This window comes from Staurois parvus, unplaced genomic scaffold (genome assembly GCF_062004578.1).
Source record: "Staurois parvus isolate SC_StPar_1 unplaced genomic scaffold, SC_StPar_1.0 ptg000299l, whole genome shotgun sequence".
NCBI classification, from domain to species: Eukaryota; Metazoa; Chordata; class Amphibia; order Anura; family Ranidae; genus Staurois; species Staurois parvus.
The window spans coordinates 14,813,675-14,826,712 of NW_028318095.1; the positions used below are offsets into that span (position 1 = coordinate 14,813,675).

General features: G+C 40.3%; 1 protein-coding gene across 3 annotated transcripts in view; it reads left to right on the forward strand.

Moving 5' to 3' along the window:
• The window catches only part of ST3GAL6 (ST3 beta-galactoside alpha-2,3-sialyltransferase 6), a 221,127-nt gene that overhangs the window by 125,987 nt on the left and 82,102 nt on the right, over nt 1–13,038 (forward strand). For 2 of the 3 annotated variants that reach the window (XM_089682949.1, XM_089682950.1), the window contains one exon: nt 2,878–2,977. In XM_089682949.1, the coding sequence (XP_089539075.1) occupies nt 2,878–2,977 (100 nt within the window). Of the gene's footprint in view, nt 1–2,877; nt 2,978–6,638; nt 6,714–13,038 lie in introns of all 3 variants that reach the window. The other variant, XM_089682948.1, reaches the window with a different exon arrangement.

The window sequence follows — 13,038 nt, forward strand, 5'->3', positions numbered from 1 at the left end:
TTCAAGTCTAAACATATTTTACATTTTTTATTTTGCAATATAAATATTAGATATACTTTTATCCAACATCCATGCCAAGCCTGAAGTCAGGGAGTGTGTTGAGCTCTTAGTCCTTGCACGTACAGCCCATCTTTCAGCTTGTATACACTGCTCAGCCATGATATTATGACCACTAACAGGTAAAATTAATAACTTTATCTTGTTACAATAGTACCCGAAATTTAGTGGGATATATTAGGCAGAAACTGAACATGTTGTCCCTGAAGTTAATGTGTTCTAAGTAGACAAAATCGGTAAGCGTAACGATTTGAGCAACTTTGGCAAGGACCAAATTGTAATGCTTAGATGACTGGGTCAGAGCAACTCCAAAACTGCTGCTCTTGTGGGATGTTTCCACACTGCAAAGGTCAGTACCTACCAAAAGTGGTCCAAGGAAGGAGAGCTGGTGACAGGGTGGCCAAGGCCCACTGGCATGGGGAGTAAAGGTTGGCCTGTGTAGTCCAATCCAAAAGAGGAACTACTGTAACTCAAATTGCTGAAAAAGTTAATGATGGTTTGTGTTCCAATAGAAAGGTGTCAGAACACATAGTGCATCACAGTTTGTTGAATATGAGGCTGTGTAGTTGCAGATCAGTCAGGGTACCTATGCTGACTCCACAGCCAAAAGCGCTTACAATGGGCATGTGAGCATCAGAACTGCATCAGAGTAATGGAAGAAGGTGGTCTGATGAATCCAAGAATGGTTTAAAGATCACATCAGCGAGTTTGAGGTTTTGGCGTGGCCTCCAAATTCTCCCGATGTCAAGATGTGCTGGAAAAACACATCCAATGCGTGGAGGCCCCACATCACAATTTACAGGACTTAAAGAATCTGCTACTGATGGCTTGGTGCCAGACACCACAGCATACCTTCAGAGGTCTTGTGGCATCCATGCCTTGACTGGTCATAATGTTATGGCTGATCAGTGTGAGAGCAGTTGTAAAAGCTTTCTGTACTGCTATTCTGAAAGATGAATTCTATGTTTACAAGGCCTTATATAATCTGTAATGCTCCAAGATTACTTGTCTCGTTTAAAGGGGGGAAAAGTGTGTGGGTGTTCCTGTTTTGAGTTCCAACTTTTCAGTGAGGCATGGCCCTCCTTTGATTATGTTTTATACAATTTTATAGTTCTTCCTTGCTTACATTAGGCTGAATTATAGGCTCACAAATGACTGCCACTTGGCCTGGATCAGATACGGTTTCTCAATAGCTGAACCCTTATCTTTTCCTTTTCAGTAGCAGATGCTATAAATTCTGTTCTTGTAATTTTCACTCCTCCATGGTAGAAGAAATATTATTTTGATATTTTAGAAAAGTTTGCGACTTTAAAAAAAATCTTACATACGCAGGCATACATGGCACAAGATGTAGGGTAGCAGAACTCCTCACTGTCCCAAATTTAATAAGGAAAGCAAGACGTATTTGTTTATCTCTTTAAAGCGGTAGTAAAGTCCACTTTTTAATTTGTACCTACAGGTAAGCCAATAATAAGGCTTAGCTGTAGGTACAGTGACTGTCGCCTAAACGTGCACCGTTAAGGAGATATTCACATCTGTAGCAGCCTGGGATGTCACTGGTGCATGTGCTGTGATTCGAGGGCACACGGAGTGTGTTGTCAGTCCAGGGTGCTGTGCAGTTATCGTGGCATATGCGTCGAGTTATCTAGGCTTGGCCAATCAAATGCCCGGAGCCCACAAACCCAGAAGGAAGACTGGGTGAAGCTGGAATCCTTGTCAGCGGTAACAGCTTGCCACTGGAGGGATCAGTTTTAAAGGTAAGTATTTCATGATTTGTTAGTATGCGGCGCATACTAGCACATTATGCCATTAACTTGCAGGGATCCATTTTTTAAAAACCTGATGGGTTCTAATCCCTCTACACTGAATCCAAACAAAAATAAAAAAACACACAGGATGTTTTGCAAACCCTCCTTTCCTCCTGGCAGCTGTGTTTTGACAGAAAAAAGCCTGACGCTTGTAAAAGTTTCTCAAGCTTTTACAAACTTTTAGGAGCGTTTACTGGTGTCCAGAGTTTGGATGTTAATTGATCTCATTGGCCAGAATAATAACTTATTCTGGACAATAAAATGAATTAAAGCTTGAGTGCTAAACGCACCTAGTGTTTAGGTGCGTTTTGGTGCGTTAAGCAGCGTCAAGTATTTTTTTTGCAAAAACTCTGCTGTTCCTGGAAGCACTGGCTGTGGGATTTTTTTCCCCTGCTTCTAAAAGCCTGTGCCATTAAATGCTGCTAAAAGTCTGTTTGCATGGACACATAGGTAAGCATGCAGGAAAGGGCAGGGAAAAAAAGAAAAGCCTGCCACCCCCAGAAGCAGCTGCAAAAATGTCCAGTGTGCATGAGGCTTTAATGCCCCTCTGTGTTAGCCTATGTGTCCATGCACACATAGGCGTTTACAAATATTTAGAGGCAGGAAAAAAAAAATTGTCCTGAAATGCTCCTCTCCTGAATGCGCAAATAAATGGGAAAACACACCTACATGCCTGTAGATGCGCCTAAATGCTAGGTGCATTTAGCACTTGAGTGTTAATTACAGTGGTCAAAATAAATTAATATTTTGGCAATAGAATGAATGAATGCCCAAACTTTTGATGCTCCTGAACCCGTGGCTTTAGTCACATTTTAAAGCTCTCTTGAAGCAAAGGCATCCAGGGAGGAAACCTCCTGTGTGCATGAGGCCTTATACCTGGTGCACTATATAAGCCTGGCGCATTCCTCCTGATAACAATGATGTGTACTATTTTTAATAATGCTTTCTTTCAGGACATTTTGTGTTTACATGATAACTGCATTGTCCTTGTCTGTTTTTTTCTTTTTGTTAGGTTTGTTAGTCATGAGAAAGTTCCTGTTTGTTGGAATAGTATTTGCTGCTGTACTTCATTTCATACTTCATTTATGTTTTCAAAAGAAAACCATCTACATGTAAGTGCCTTTTCTGTTTTGATATGCATATTCGTCACACTCACTTTAAAACCATGTTAAAATGTATACTTTTTTTACATTAAATAATCTTATTGATTTTAAAGTCAAAGATATTTTTTAAAGCAAACTCTGAAATTGGAAGTTAAACATGGAGCATGCATACAGTGAAGGAAATAAGTATTTGATCCCCTGCTGATTTTGAACGTTTGCCCACTCACAAAGAAATGATTGGTCTAAAAATCGAATGGTAGGTGTATTGTAACACTGAGAGAATAGCAACAAAAAATTCAAAAGAAATGCATGTCTAACAAATTATACACATATTTGCATGTTCATGAGGGAAATAAGTACTTGATCCCCTATCATTCAGCAGGATTTCTGGCTACCAGGTGTCTTTCATACAGGTAACAAGCTGAGATTAGAAGCAGTCTCTTAAAGGGAGTTCTGCTAATCTCATTTTGTTACCTTTATAAAAGACACCTGTCCACAGGAGCAATCAAACAATCATATTCCAAACTCTCCACCATGGCAAAGACCAAAGAGCTGTCCAAGGATGTCAGGGACAAGATTGTAGACCTACACAAGGCTGGACTGGGCTACCAAACTATCACCAAGCAGCTTGGTGAGAAGGTGACAACAGTTGGTGCAATCAACCAAATCAGTTTTGGATACTATCACGCTCAGATTATATTGCTGGAATCCCTTTGGTTTTCCAATCACCTAACCCACTGGGATATTGTTAGACTTTTTTCACTTATCACTTGATTGGTCACATTAATGTGACGCTAATGATATTCTATGCTCATTATTTTTGCACTTTATATGCACTTGTATATGTGTTTTTTCGTGATTATCGCATAACATTTGAAGCACTTTTGTATATTCTGATCATATGTTGATGCTATATCTGTTATTTTTAAGAGCTGCACCTTTTAGTTTACATGATTCTTTGAAGGTTGTTTTGTGGTACCTTTTGGTGTTCAGCAGCTGTAGTGATCTAGGAGCGCTCACTTACCCATTATGTGCATTATAAACTGCTAAATACCCTTTCTCACGGGCAGTATATAGCAGTCTTGTGACTTTTATCAGTGTCCATCAGAGCACTGGTTAAAGCTTGTAGGAGGAGTTTTTATGCTCCTTTCACTGTTTTTTTAAACTGCTGGATCCCGGACCCTCTGGCTGGACAGTGCTGATTGGCCATGTGCTGATCACATGCACTCTCCCAAGAGGAAAAAAAAAATCTCTCTAGCAGTACACACCAAACTGAGCTTGTGAAACTTGCCCCCAAGGCTCTGTTCTATCAGGTGGTGAGTTGGGGACAATGGAAGAAGGGATCTGATAAGACAGGATTAAGCATCCTTTTTACACAGTGCAGAGAGCTAACCCCTTAAGTTCCACCTTGAGTATAACGAGCATGCTTTTTTGCATATACAGTAACACTTTAAGAGCCAGAAGTGAAACAGCGGCTGGCTCCAAAGTCTCATTTCCATGGGCATTTGAGACTAAATAAATTGGTGGTAAGTCCTGGTCAGGGAAGTTATTGCTTTTTATGCCTCTTTTTCTTCCATTAAAGATATAGGTTTTCCAAAACATGTCAGTGGAGAAACTTCTATTATCTGGGTTGGTTGCTCATTCTCCTATTCAGTTTCACATCTCTTGAAAATCTATGGCATCTTGCTCTCTGAGTACATTGTTCTCTAAAGCTTTCATTTTATATGCATACTTTATCTTCATTTTACTTGGGACCGGCCTGTGAGACCTGTTGCTAGATAAGTGTTGTTCAAGTTTGATCTTTTGGACGTGCTTTCTGCTTGACATTTCTTTTGCATACATTTACAATTTTTAAATTGCAGTTTAAGAGTTTTTGCATAAAAAAATAACTCCATTTCTGCTTTATGTTACCTTGTACCTCTGACAATGCTAAGATATTGGAATTTGTTTTCAGTTTTACCCCAATAAAGTAGAAATATAGGCACCCACATTCACACTATGCCAGTGTGATCCTATTGCCTGGACAGTGCCATGTGGATTCTGCAAGGTAAAGAATATCCGGAATCCGCTGCACTCTGCAATCTGTATTCGTTATTGAGAAAATCCATATCACAGACTGTGTCAGGGACAAAAATGTTAACGCGTTTGACGCTGATAACTAGCGCTTATTCATATGATAGTGCTAGATTTCAGCGTTAAACGTGTTAACCTTTTTGTCCCTGACACAGTCTGTGATATAGATTATATCAATAGTGAATAAAGTTTGAAGAATGCAGCTGATTCTGAATTCCTTTACCTTGCAGTTTCACAGTGCGTCACCTTCGCTGTAATGGTCAGTAGGTGATTCATACTACTCACCTGGATTGGCTTTGCTGTGTGTGTGTCCTGCCATGTGGATTCACTTTTTTCTAAGGTACTACAGGGTTATTTGTAAGGTATGTTAATCAAAAACATGGATAAAATATATTTATATGGAAGCTGTGTTACCTGTCAAAGAATTTGTATTTCTGTTTGGCAAGTCCAGTGATTTCCCCAGCTGTGTTGCCCAGGTAGGTGGATAGATAACACCACTGTCTCATGCACTGTTAACACAACCCTGCCCTCAGATGGGAGAGGAATGGAACAGCAGAATGACCAGGGTAGCCCTGTGCTCACTTAGGTACCTGATTGATTGGCTCCCAGTGCTTCTGCTCCCATTGCCAGTTTGTGTGCTGTACAGGAATTGCAAGAGACTAATATGTAGTTTAAATTCAGGTACTTACAGTAGTTGCATTAAAAAAAGTAAGTGTAAGGGCTCGTTCACAACATGGTGCAGAGATGTCAGTTTTTCTGCACGCGTTCTGCAAGTGCTCAAGGAATTGTTGTCTATGTGCCCTGTTGACACCACAACACAAGTATCACGTGCAGATGTTTTCTGTGCAGAAATGTGCATCGTGTATAAAACTCATTGTGGGTCGCATGAAAACTGATTTAAAATTATGCCTCTGCAAGCAAAACCTGCGTGTCAGTTTCCATCTGTTTTCCTGCACGTATGGTATGAACGAGGCCTAACAGATTATTGCTACAGACCTGCATTAATGTGCATATTTTTGTTTGCTTAGCTTTAGTGGTCTCGACAGATTAAATTGCATCTAAAGTCCAAAAAAAATATCCCCCTGTCACATTCAGCAGGCAGTACCTCCCATCAAATGTGACCATTTACTTGATTGGGGTCTCACCACAACTGCGCTGTAACTGCTTGCAATGCATGTGGTTTTGAAAAGGTAATGCAGCTTTTTAGGGGTTCAAACAGGTGATGAGGAGGCAATTTGACATCTCACCTTGTCAAATACCCGCTGAAAAAAACAATCTGCTGCAGATTCCTCTGCAAAAGGAGCAGCCCCCACTTTTTTGTGTTTTGTTTGCAGAACAGAAAGTGAAGGCAAATCTCCTCATTTGGCACAAATGTTAAAAAAAAGAAAACCTGACAGGGGTTTTAACCATTCCCTGCTCTATGCAACATAAGAAAGGCTTTAAAAACACTTTAACGTTGAGATAACTGAACTAAATTATTTTTAGTTTGGAGTTCACATTTTACTGGATGTAATGCAAATAGTTTTTTTTTTTTTACTTTTTACTTTTTTTTTTCACTCACTTTGCCGATTTGTTATAACAATAATTATATGTGCAGATCCTTTGTGCCCCAACAAGCGCCTTGCACAACACTCAGATCATCGACTGCAGACACAGTGAGCTGTGGCCTAAGGTATATGGACAGAGACCCTCTCATCATGCTCTTAAATTGGAGCCAAACCTATACTTTCAGTCTGTATAACAGTTAACCATTGATTAATGCATGCATATACACCCATCAGCCATAACATTATGACCACCCACCTAATATTAAGCAGGTCCCCCTTTTTGCCAGAAAAACAGCTTTGACCCATCAAGCTGTGGACTTCACTAGACCTCTGAAGGTATGCTGTGGTATCAGGCACCAAGCCATCCATAGCAGATCCTTTAATTGGACTTGGTAAATGTATTTACAGCACATCCCACAGATGCCCAACTTGATTGATATGGAGATTTCAAAGGCCAAGTCAACACCTCAAAATTGTTGAGTTCCTCAAACCATTCTTAAACTATTTTTGCAGTTGTTGCAGGGTGCATGTTTCAAAGTAACATCCATATAAATGGCAGGATCAAGGTTTCCCAGCAGAACATCACCCAAAGTATCACATTGCCTCCACCAGCTTGCCTTCTTCCCATACAGCATCCTGGTGCCATCTCCTCCCTAGGTGAGCAACACACACACACGGCCATCCATATTATGTAAAAGAAAATGCAGTTCATCAGACCAGGCCACCTTCGGCAATTGCTCTGTGGTCCAGTTCTCATGCTCATGTGCCCATTGTAAGCACTTTTGCCTGTAGGCACGGGTCAGCATGAGCACCCTGACCAGTCTGCGACTATCTAGCCCCATACAAAAACTTCGATGCCCATTGTTTCTGCTTTCATCACATCAACTTGGAGGGAGGGAGAACATGTTTACTTGCTGCCTAATATATCCCACCCATTTTCAGATGCTATTGGTAACAAGATAATCAACGTTGTTCACATTATCAGTGGTCATAATGTTATGGCTGATTGGTGTAAGTATTCACATCTTCAACACCATAAATCATCTTTAATGATATTACTCAACTGCCATCTATCAGTCTATCCTTGTCTAATCAAATAATTTATAAAGTGATTCAGCTAACCCAGTCTAAACTGAATGAAATGTTATACTGTATTAGCTTTCTCATCCTAATGTCAGTGGGAAGTGGGATCAAACTTTGTTTTACAATTTAAAAATCGCTTTTACAATACCTTTTTTTGCTTTGTAGCAAATCTATTGTAATGATCCCATTGTCTGCCTGAGAAATTGATGAGCACCATAACGAGACCCATGTCAATGTATGGACGTGTCTGTCAGCCCCTATCAACCAGTAAGATGTTTACTTCATGTCAAAGTGGCAAAGCTGGTTGATTGCCAACTGTGACAGTACTTGAATGTATTAATTGAGAGAGAATACAAAAGAATTAATGTTAATTTAAGTACACCCCACAGAAATTGATGACTTTTTCAACATATTTGAATGGAACAACTTAACTCTTTAGGTTCATATAGGGCAGGGGTCCTCAAACTACAGCCCGCCAAAGACGTTTATCCGGCCCGGCAAAAAGAGAAAAAAAAAAGTCGGGGGGGGAGATAGCAGTAGCTGGCTGGCAGGCAGGCAAATGGCTAGGCTGCTTGCTGGGTCCTCGGCCATGAGGACCCAGTGATTGGAAGCCCAGGATTTCACCTGCTGCAGCGAGAGGAGCAACAGGAGAGGAGGAGCGCACACCAGGTACAGTGCATTGCGGTGTCAGTGTACAGTGCATTAGAGTGCAGTGCATTGCAGTATCAGTGTGCTACTCGCACATACGCAGTGGGCACCCGGCTGTGAAGCTGCATAGCCATGTGCCCACACTGAAGATGCCGGCTCCGAAGCGACAATAACGGTGGTCAACCTGGCTGTTGTGAGGACACCGCGGGATTGAGGGACAGGCGAGTGTCCGTTACTGAGTCCCACCAAAACTGCATAAAAAACTGCATAAAAAATTGTCACGTCTCCATAAGACAAATGCTACTGATGCCGATCATGCACATTTCCCAAACATTGCACTACACTGTTTATGTAATCTTTCATTAATAAAAACTGTTTGGACTTGATTAAAGATCTGTGGTATGTTGGCGAATATTGTCATTGTGTCATGTATGCTCCATTATCCAGTTGGTGGTCACTGCAGCACCCAGTATTTTGAAAGCCCATTTCAAGAACGTGTGTGATGGGAATATGGACTGCTTTATGAGAATGTGAGGCTATCTGTCCAAAAGTTAAGGTTTGACTAGAAATGAGTCATTCATTGCGATGATGATTCAAAGCACACTATCAAATACACCCAAGAAATTGCACAAAAAGAAATAGAGGGTTATGGGCTGCCCGAGTCAAAGCCCTAATTTGATTCCCATTAAAATTTTGTTTGGGAATTTGGAAAGGGCAGTTCATGCAAAGAAATATGTCACAATTGACATAATTTTGCATTGGGAAATGATCAAAAATGTGAGCGACTGGTGGACAGTTATTCTAAATGCCTTCAAGAAGTCATTTCTGTTACAGGGGGCGACTTTGATGCCAATTTTGATACTTTTTTCACAATATGCCATTACAGCTATTGAAATTTTTGTTCAATAAATGATTAAAAATGCAATTTTTTTTCTTGTGTTCTTGTTTCAAGTTTATCATCTTAAAGTGGTAGTAAACTCTAGAAGAGAAAAACACATTTTTCCCTGCAAGACAAAGGCATAATCTACTAGTATGCGATGCATACTAGCACATTGTAAAACTTACCTTAAAACAGAGCCTCTAGTGGCTTGCTGTCAACTCTGACAGGGCTTTCATCTTCACTCGGTCCTTTCTCTGCGTTCACCAACTCCGGCGGCTTGAATGGCCGAGCCATGATGATGTGGGCGCGGGAGTCACTTTTACTGTACACAGCTCTGAAGGAATGGCACTGGCATGCAGTTCTTTCAGAGTACATGCACCGGTGCTCTACACAGGTAAATATCTCCTAAACGGTGCACATCTAGAAGATATTTACAGTACATTTATAGGCTTACCTGCAGGTACAAGTAAAAATAAAAAATATTTTTCTACCACCTTAATCTGTGGGCGCTGTTTGAATGTTTGTGTGTTCAAATATGTTGAAAAAGTAATCAGTTTCCATGATATTTACTTTAATTTTTCACATAACTGTATACAGACTTTACAAGCAAAATCACGAGCCCCACGCCAGCGCACTTTATGATCAAATATTGCTATATTACTTTTTAATGTATCCTCGTGTCACAGCACCCTTGTCCTGTTCAAATGTTTATTCTGCTGACCAAGTCTGTCCATTGAACACTATTATACTTCAATGGATCAGCTGCAATAGTCCCTTTTGCCTGCAGTATCAGGTGAACTGGTATATCTTGCCTTCTGATCTGGACTGTAGGGGCCATAGGGAGAGTTTCTGACCCCTCACAGAGAATATTTCATTTGGGATCCTCTTTTTCTGTAAAGTGGCAATCATCTGTTCTATGGCTTACATGCTGTACATTAAAGGATTATGGGCTCAATTTAATAAATTATAATACATGTGTTATTTACAATAAATGTCTTTATTTTCAGCATATGCCTATTATTTGTAGCTCTCATTGGTTGTCATTGAAGAAAATAATTGGAATAACATGGCAGACTACCATTACAGTAGCTTAGTGAATGAAACTTAATTTACTAATAACATAACCATAATTTTAGCTGCAACTTAAAACTGAACCTCAAGCAGATGTTTAAAAAATTACCTTTTTTCAGTTATTCTTTAAATCTTAAAGGAGGATTCCGGGTAAAAAATGAATAGCCCAATAAAAGATTAAATAACAAAAACATCCTTTGCTACAATGCTGCAATATTCACCTTCAGTCCAGAGTCCCAGGTGTTTTTATTTCCTGACATGTCCTCTGTCTGATGGCCAGCATCATTACATTTAAAAATAATTTTAATCCTAAAAATAATAATTTTAATCTTGTATTACTGTTTAAAGAGCTGTGTTTGTCTCTTATATCTGCCTAGAGTTCAGCTTTAACTACAGCCAAAGCATTTTTAGTAGTTTTGGACAGAGTTCAAGGAGTGGGAGGACCTCTTTCAAGTATTATTGCACGCAGGGGGAGATTCTCCTCACTTCTTGATCACGTGACAATGGTGTCACCTAGACAGGAAGTGAGAGAAAATCTCCTAAAGTGACACAGACAAAATATTTAAATGCATTTAAATGCAAATATTTAAATACAATTTTGCTGAAAGTCTATATTCTCAATTTGATGATACATTTTTCAAATTGATCACTAGCACAACATTAATCAGTTTGCTATTTATACATCTATGGTAGTAGTGACTTCAACAGATCTTTAAAACAAAAAATTCAGACCTACAAAGTCACAGACAGCATGAACCAAAGAAAAATGTGCTTAGGTTCATGACATCAGTGGATCATCATTCTCATGTGCTAAACTAGAGGTTGATTTGGTTATGACTCATTTTGAAGATCCCACCTCCAATTCCAATGAAAGAGTGGAGAAAGTGCTGAGGGATAGGTGAGATAGTTGAACAGTCACCCAGGTTTTATAAGTCACATAATAAAACGCAGCGCTACAGTACATAAAGAAAATATACACACATGACTTCATGCATTAACCACTTGCCCTCCAGAGGATTTACCCCCTCCCCCCCTTCCTGACCAGGCCATTTTTTGCGATACCGCACTGCATTACTTTAACTGACAATTGCGCGGTCATGCAACACTGCACCCAAATGTAATTTACGTCCTTTTTCCCACAATGGGAGCTTTCCTTCGGTGGTATTTGGTCGCCTCTGCATTTTTACATTTTTTGTGCTATAAACAAAAAAAGACTGACAATTTTGAAAAAAAAACAATAATTTTGCCGTTTGCTATTTCGTTATAAATTTAGGCCAAAATGTATTCTGCTACATGTCTTTGCTAAAAAAAAACATCCCAATATGTGTAAATTAATTGGTTTATGTGAAAGTTATAGCGTCTACAAATGGTATATTTACTGGAATTTTTTTTTTTATACTAGTAATGGCAGCGATCAGCGACTTATAGTGGGACTGCGGCGGGCATTCAGACACATGAGAGGAACTGTCACTGACATCCCCAGTGACACTAATGTATTGCTATGCAGAGCAATACAAAGCAGCATGCTGGAGCTGACAGGGAAGAGATCTGTATTGTTTACATACAGACCTCTCCCCCATCAGTGATATTCGGTGATCGCCGGGTGCCAGTGGGGAATCACCGGCCGGGACCCGGTGATCGACAGCTGAAGCCACCACTGGTGGGGTGCACGCACCTCCTACCTGGAAATGCACAATCATGTATATATATGTGATTTTGTGCAGCTGTGTCGCCCTGTAGCAGTTTTCTGCTATAGGGCGGCGGGCAAGCAGTTAACCAGTGGACAACGAAAAGTCTAATATGTACACAAGTGTCCAATGTTCAACCAATATGATGTCGTAATTTCAAAAAATAGTGTTCAAATAATACTGTCCACCATGTGATCTGTAATCTCTTGGTGATATTGCCTCCACCTCTAGATAAAGTGCAAACTCACCGGAACAATTGCTGTCTATAAATAGAACAGCAATCTGCGCTTATAACATGCTAGCTCTCTCTCCAAACATCCAAGATGTATTCCTCTATGTGGCCAGGGATCAACATCCGTTTTCACCTCCCATCTCTCTTGGGGGTCACACGCACTCACACCAGCAAGGATTCACCAATAGACAAAACTCCTCATAGTGTAGTATGAAGGGTCTCCTCCTCTCCCACCTCCTCCTTCCTCCATTCACTCTCCGTGGATCGTGTGGTCAGTGCCCCCATCTTCTCTCTCTTTCTCCCCCCTGATGCCAAAGTACATCCCAGTCTCCACTGCAGCTGCCTTATTAGTGGGTTCCACCACTTTATTTGTTTTCATAGCGCTGTAAAACAATGTGTGTATACCCCTGAGGAAACGTGATTGCACGAAATGGCATTTGGGTGAGGTGTATTGCCAGAGGTTGCATTGGCATTCCCTGTTGGGCTGGTGGTATTCTCTGTAAGTTGTATACAGTGGAACTGTATTTGCTTATTTTTAATTGAGATGTGGCATCCATTCTTGTTTATATTAAATACTGCACTGAGGAGTTTTTGTCTGTTGGTGAATCCTTGCTGGTGTGAATGCGCGTGACCCTCAGAGACTTGGAGGTTGATCCCTGGCCACATAGAGGAATACATCTTGGATAGTTGGAGAGAGAGAGCACAGGTTGCTGTAATATTTATAGACAGCAAATTGTTCCGGTGAGTGTGCACTTTATCTAGAGGTCGAAGCAATATCACCAAGAACTTACAGATCATATGGTGGACACTATTATTTGAACACTGGTTTTTTTTTTTGTCATCATGAC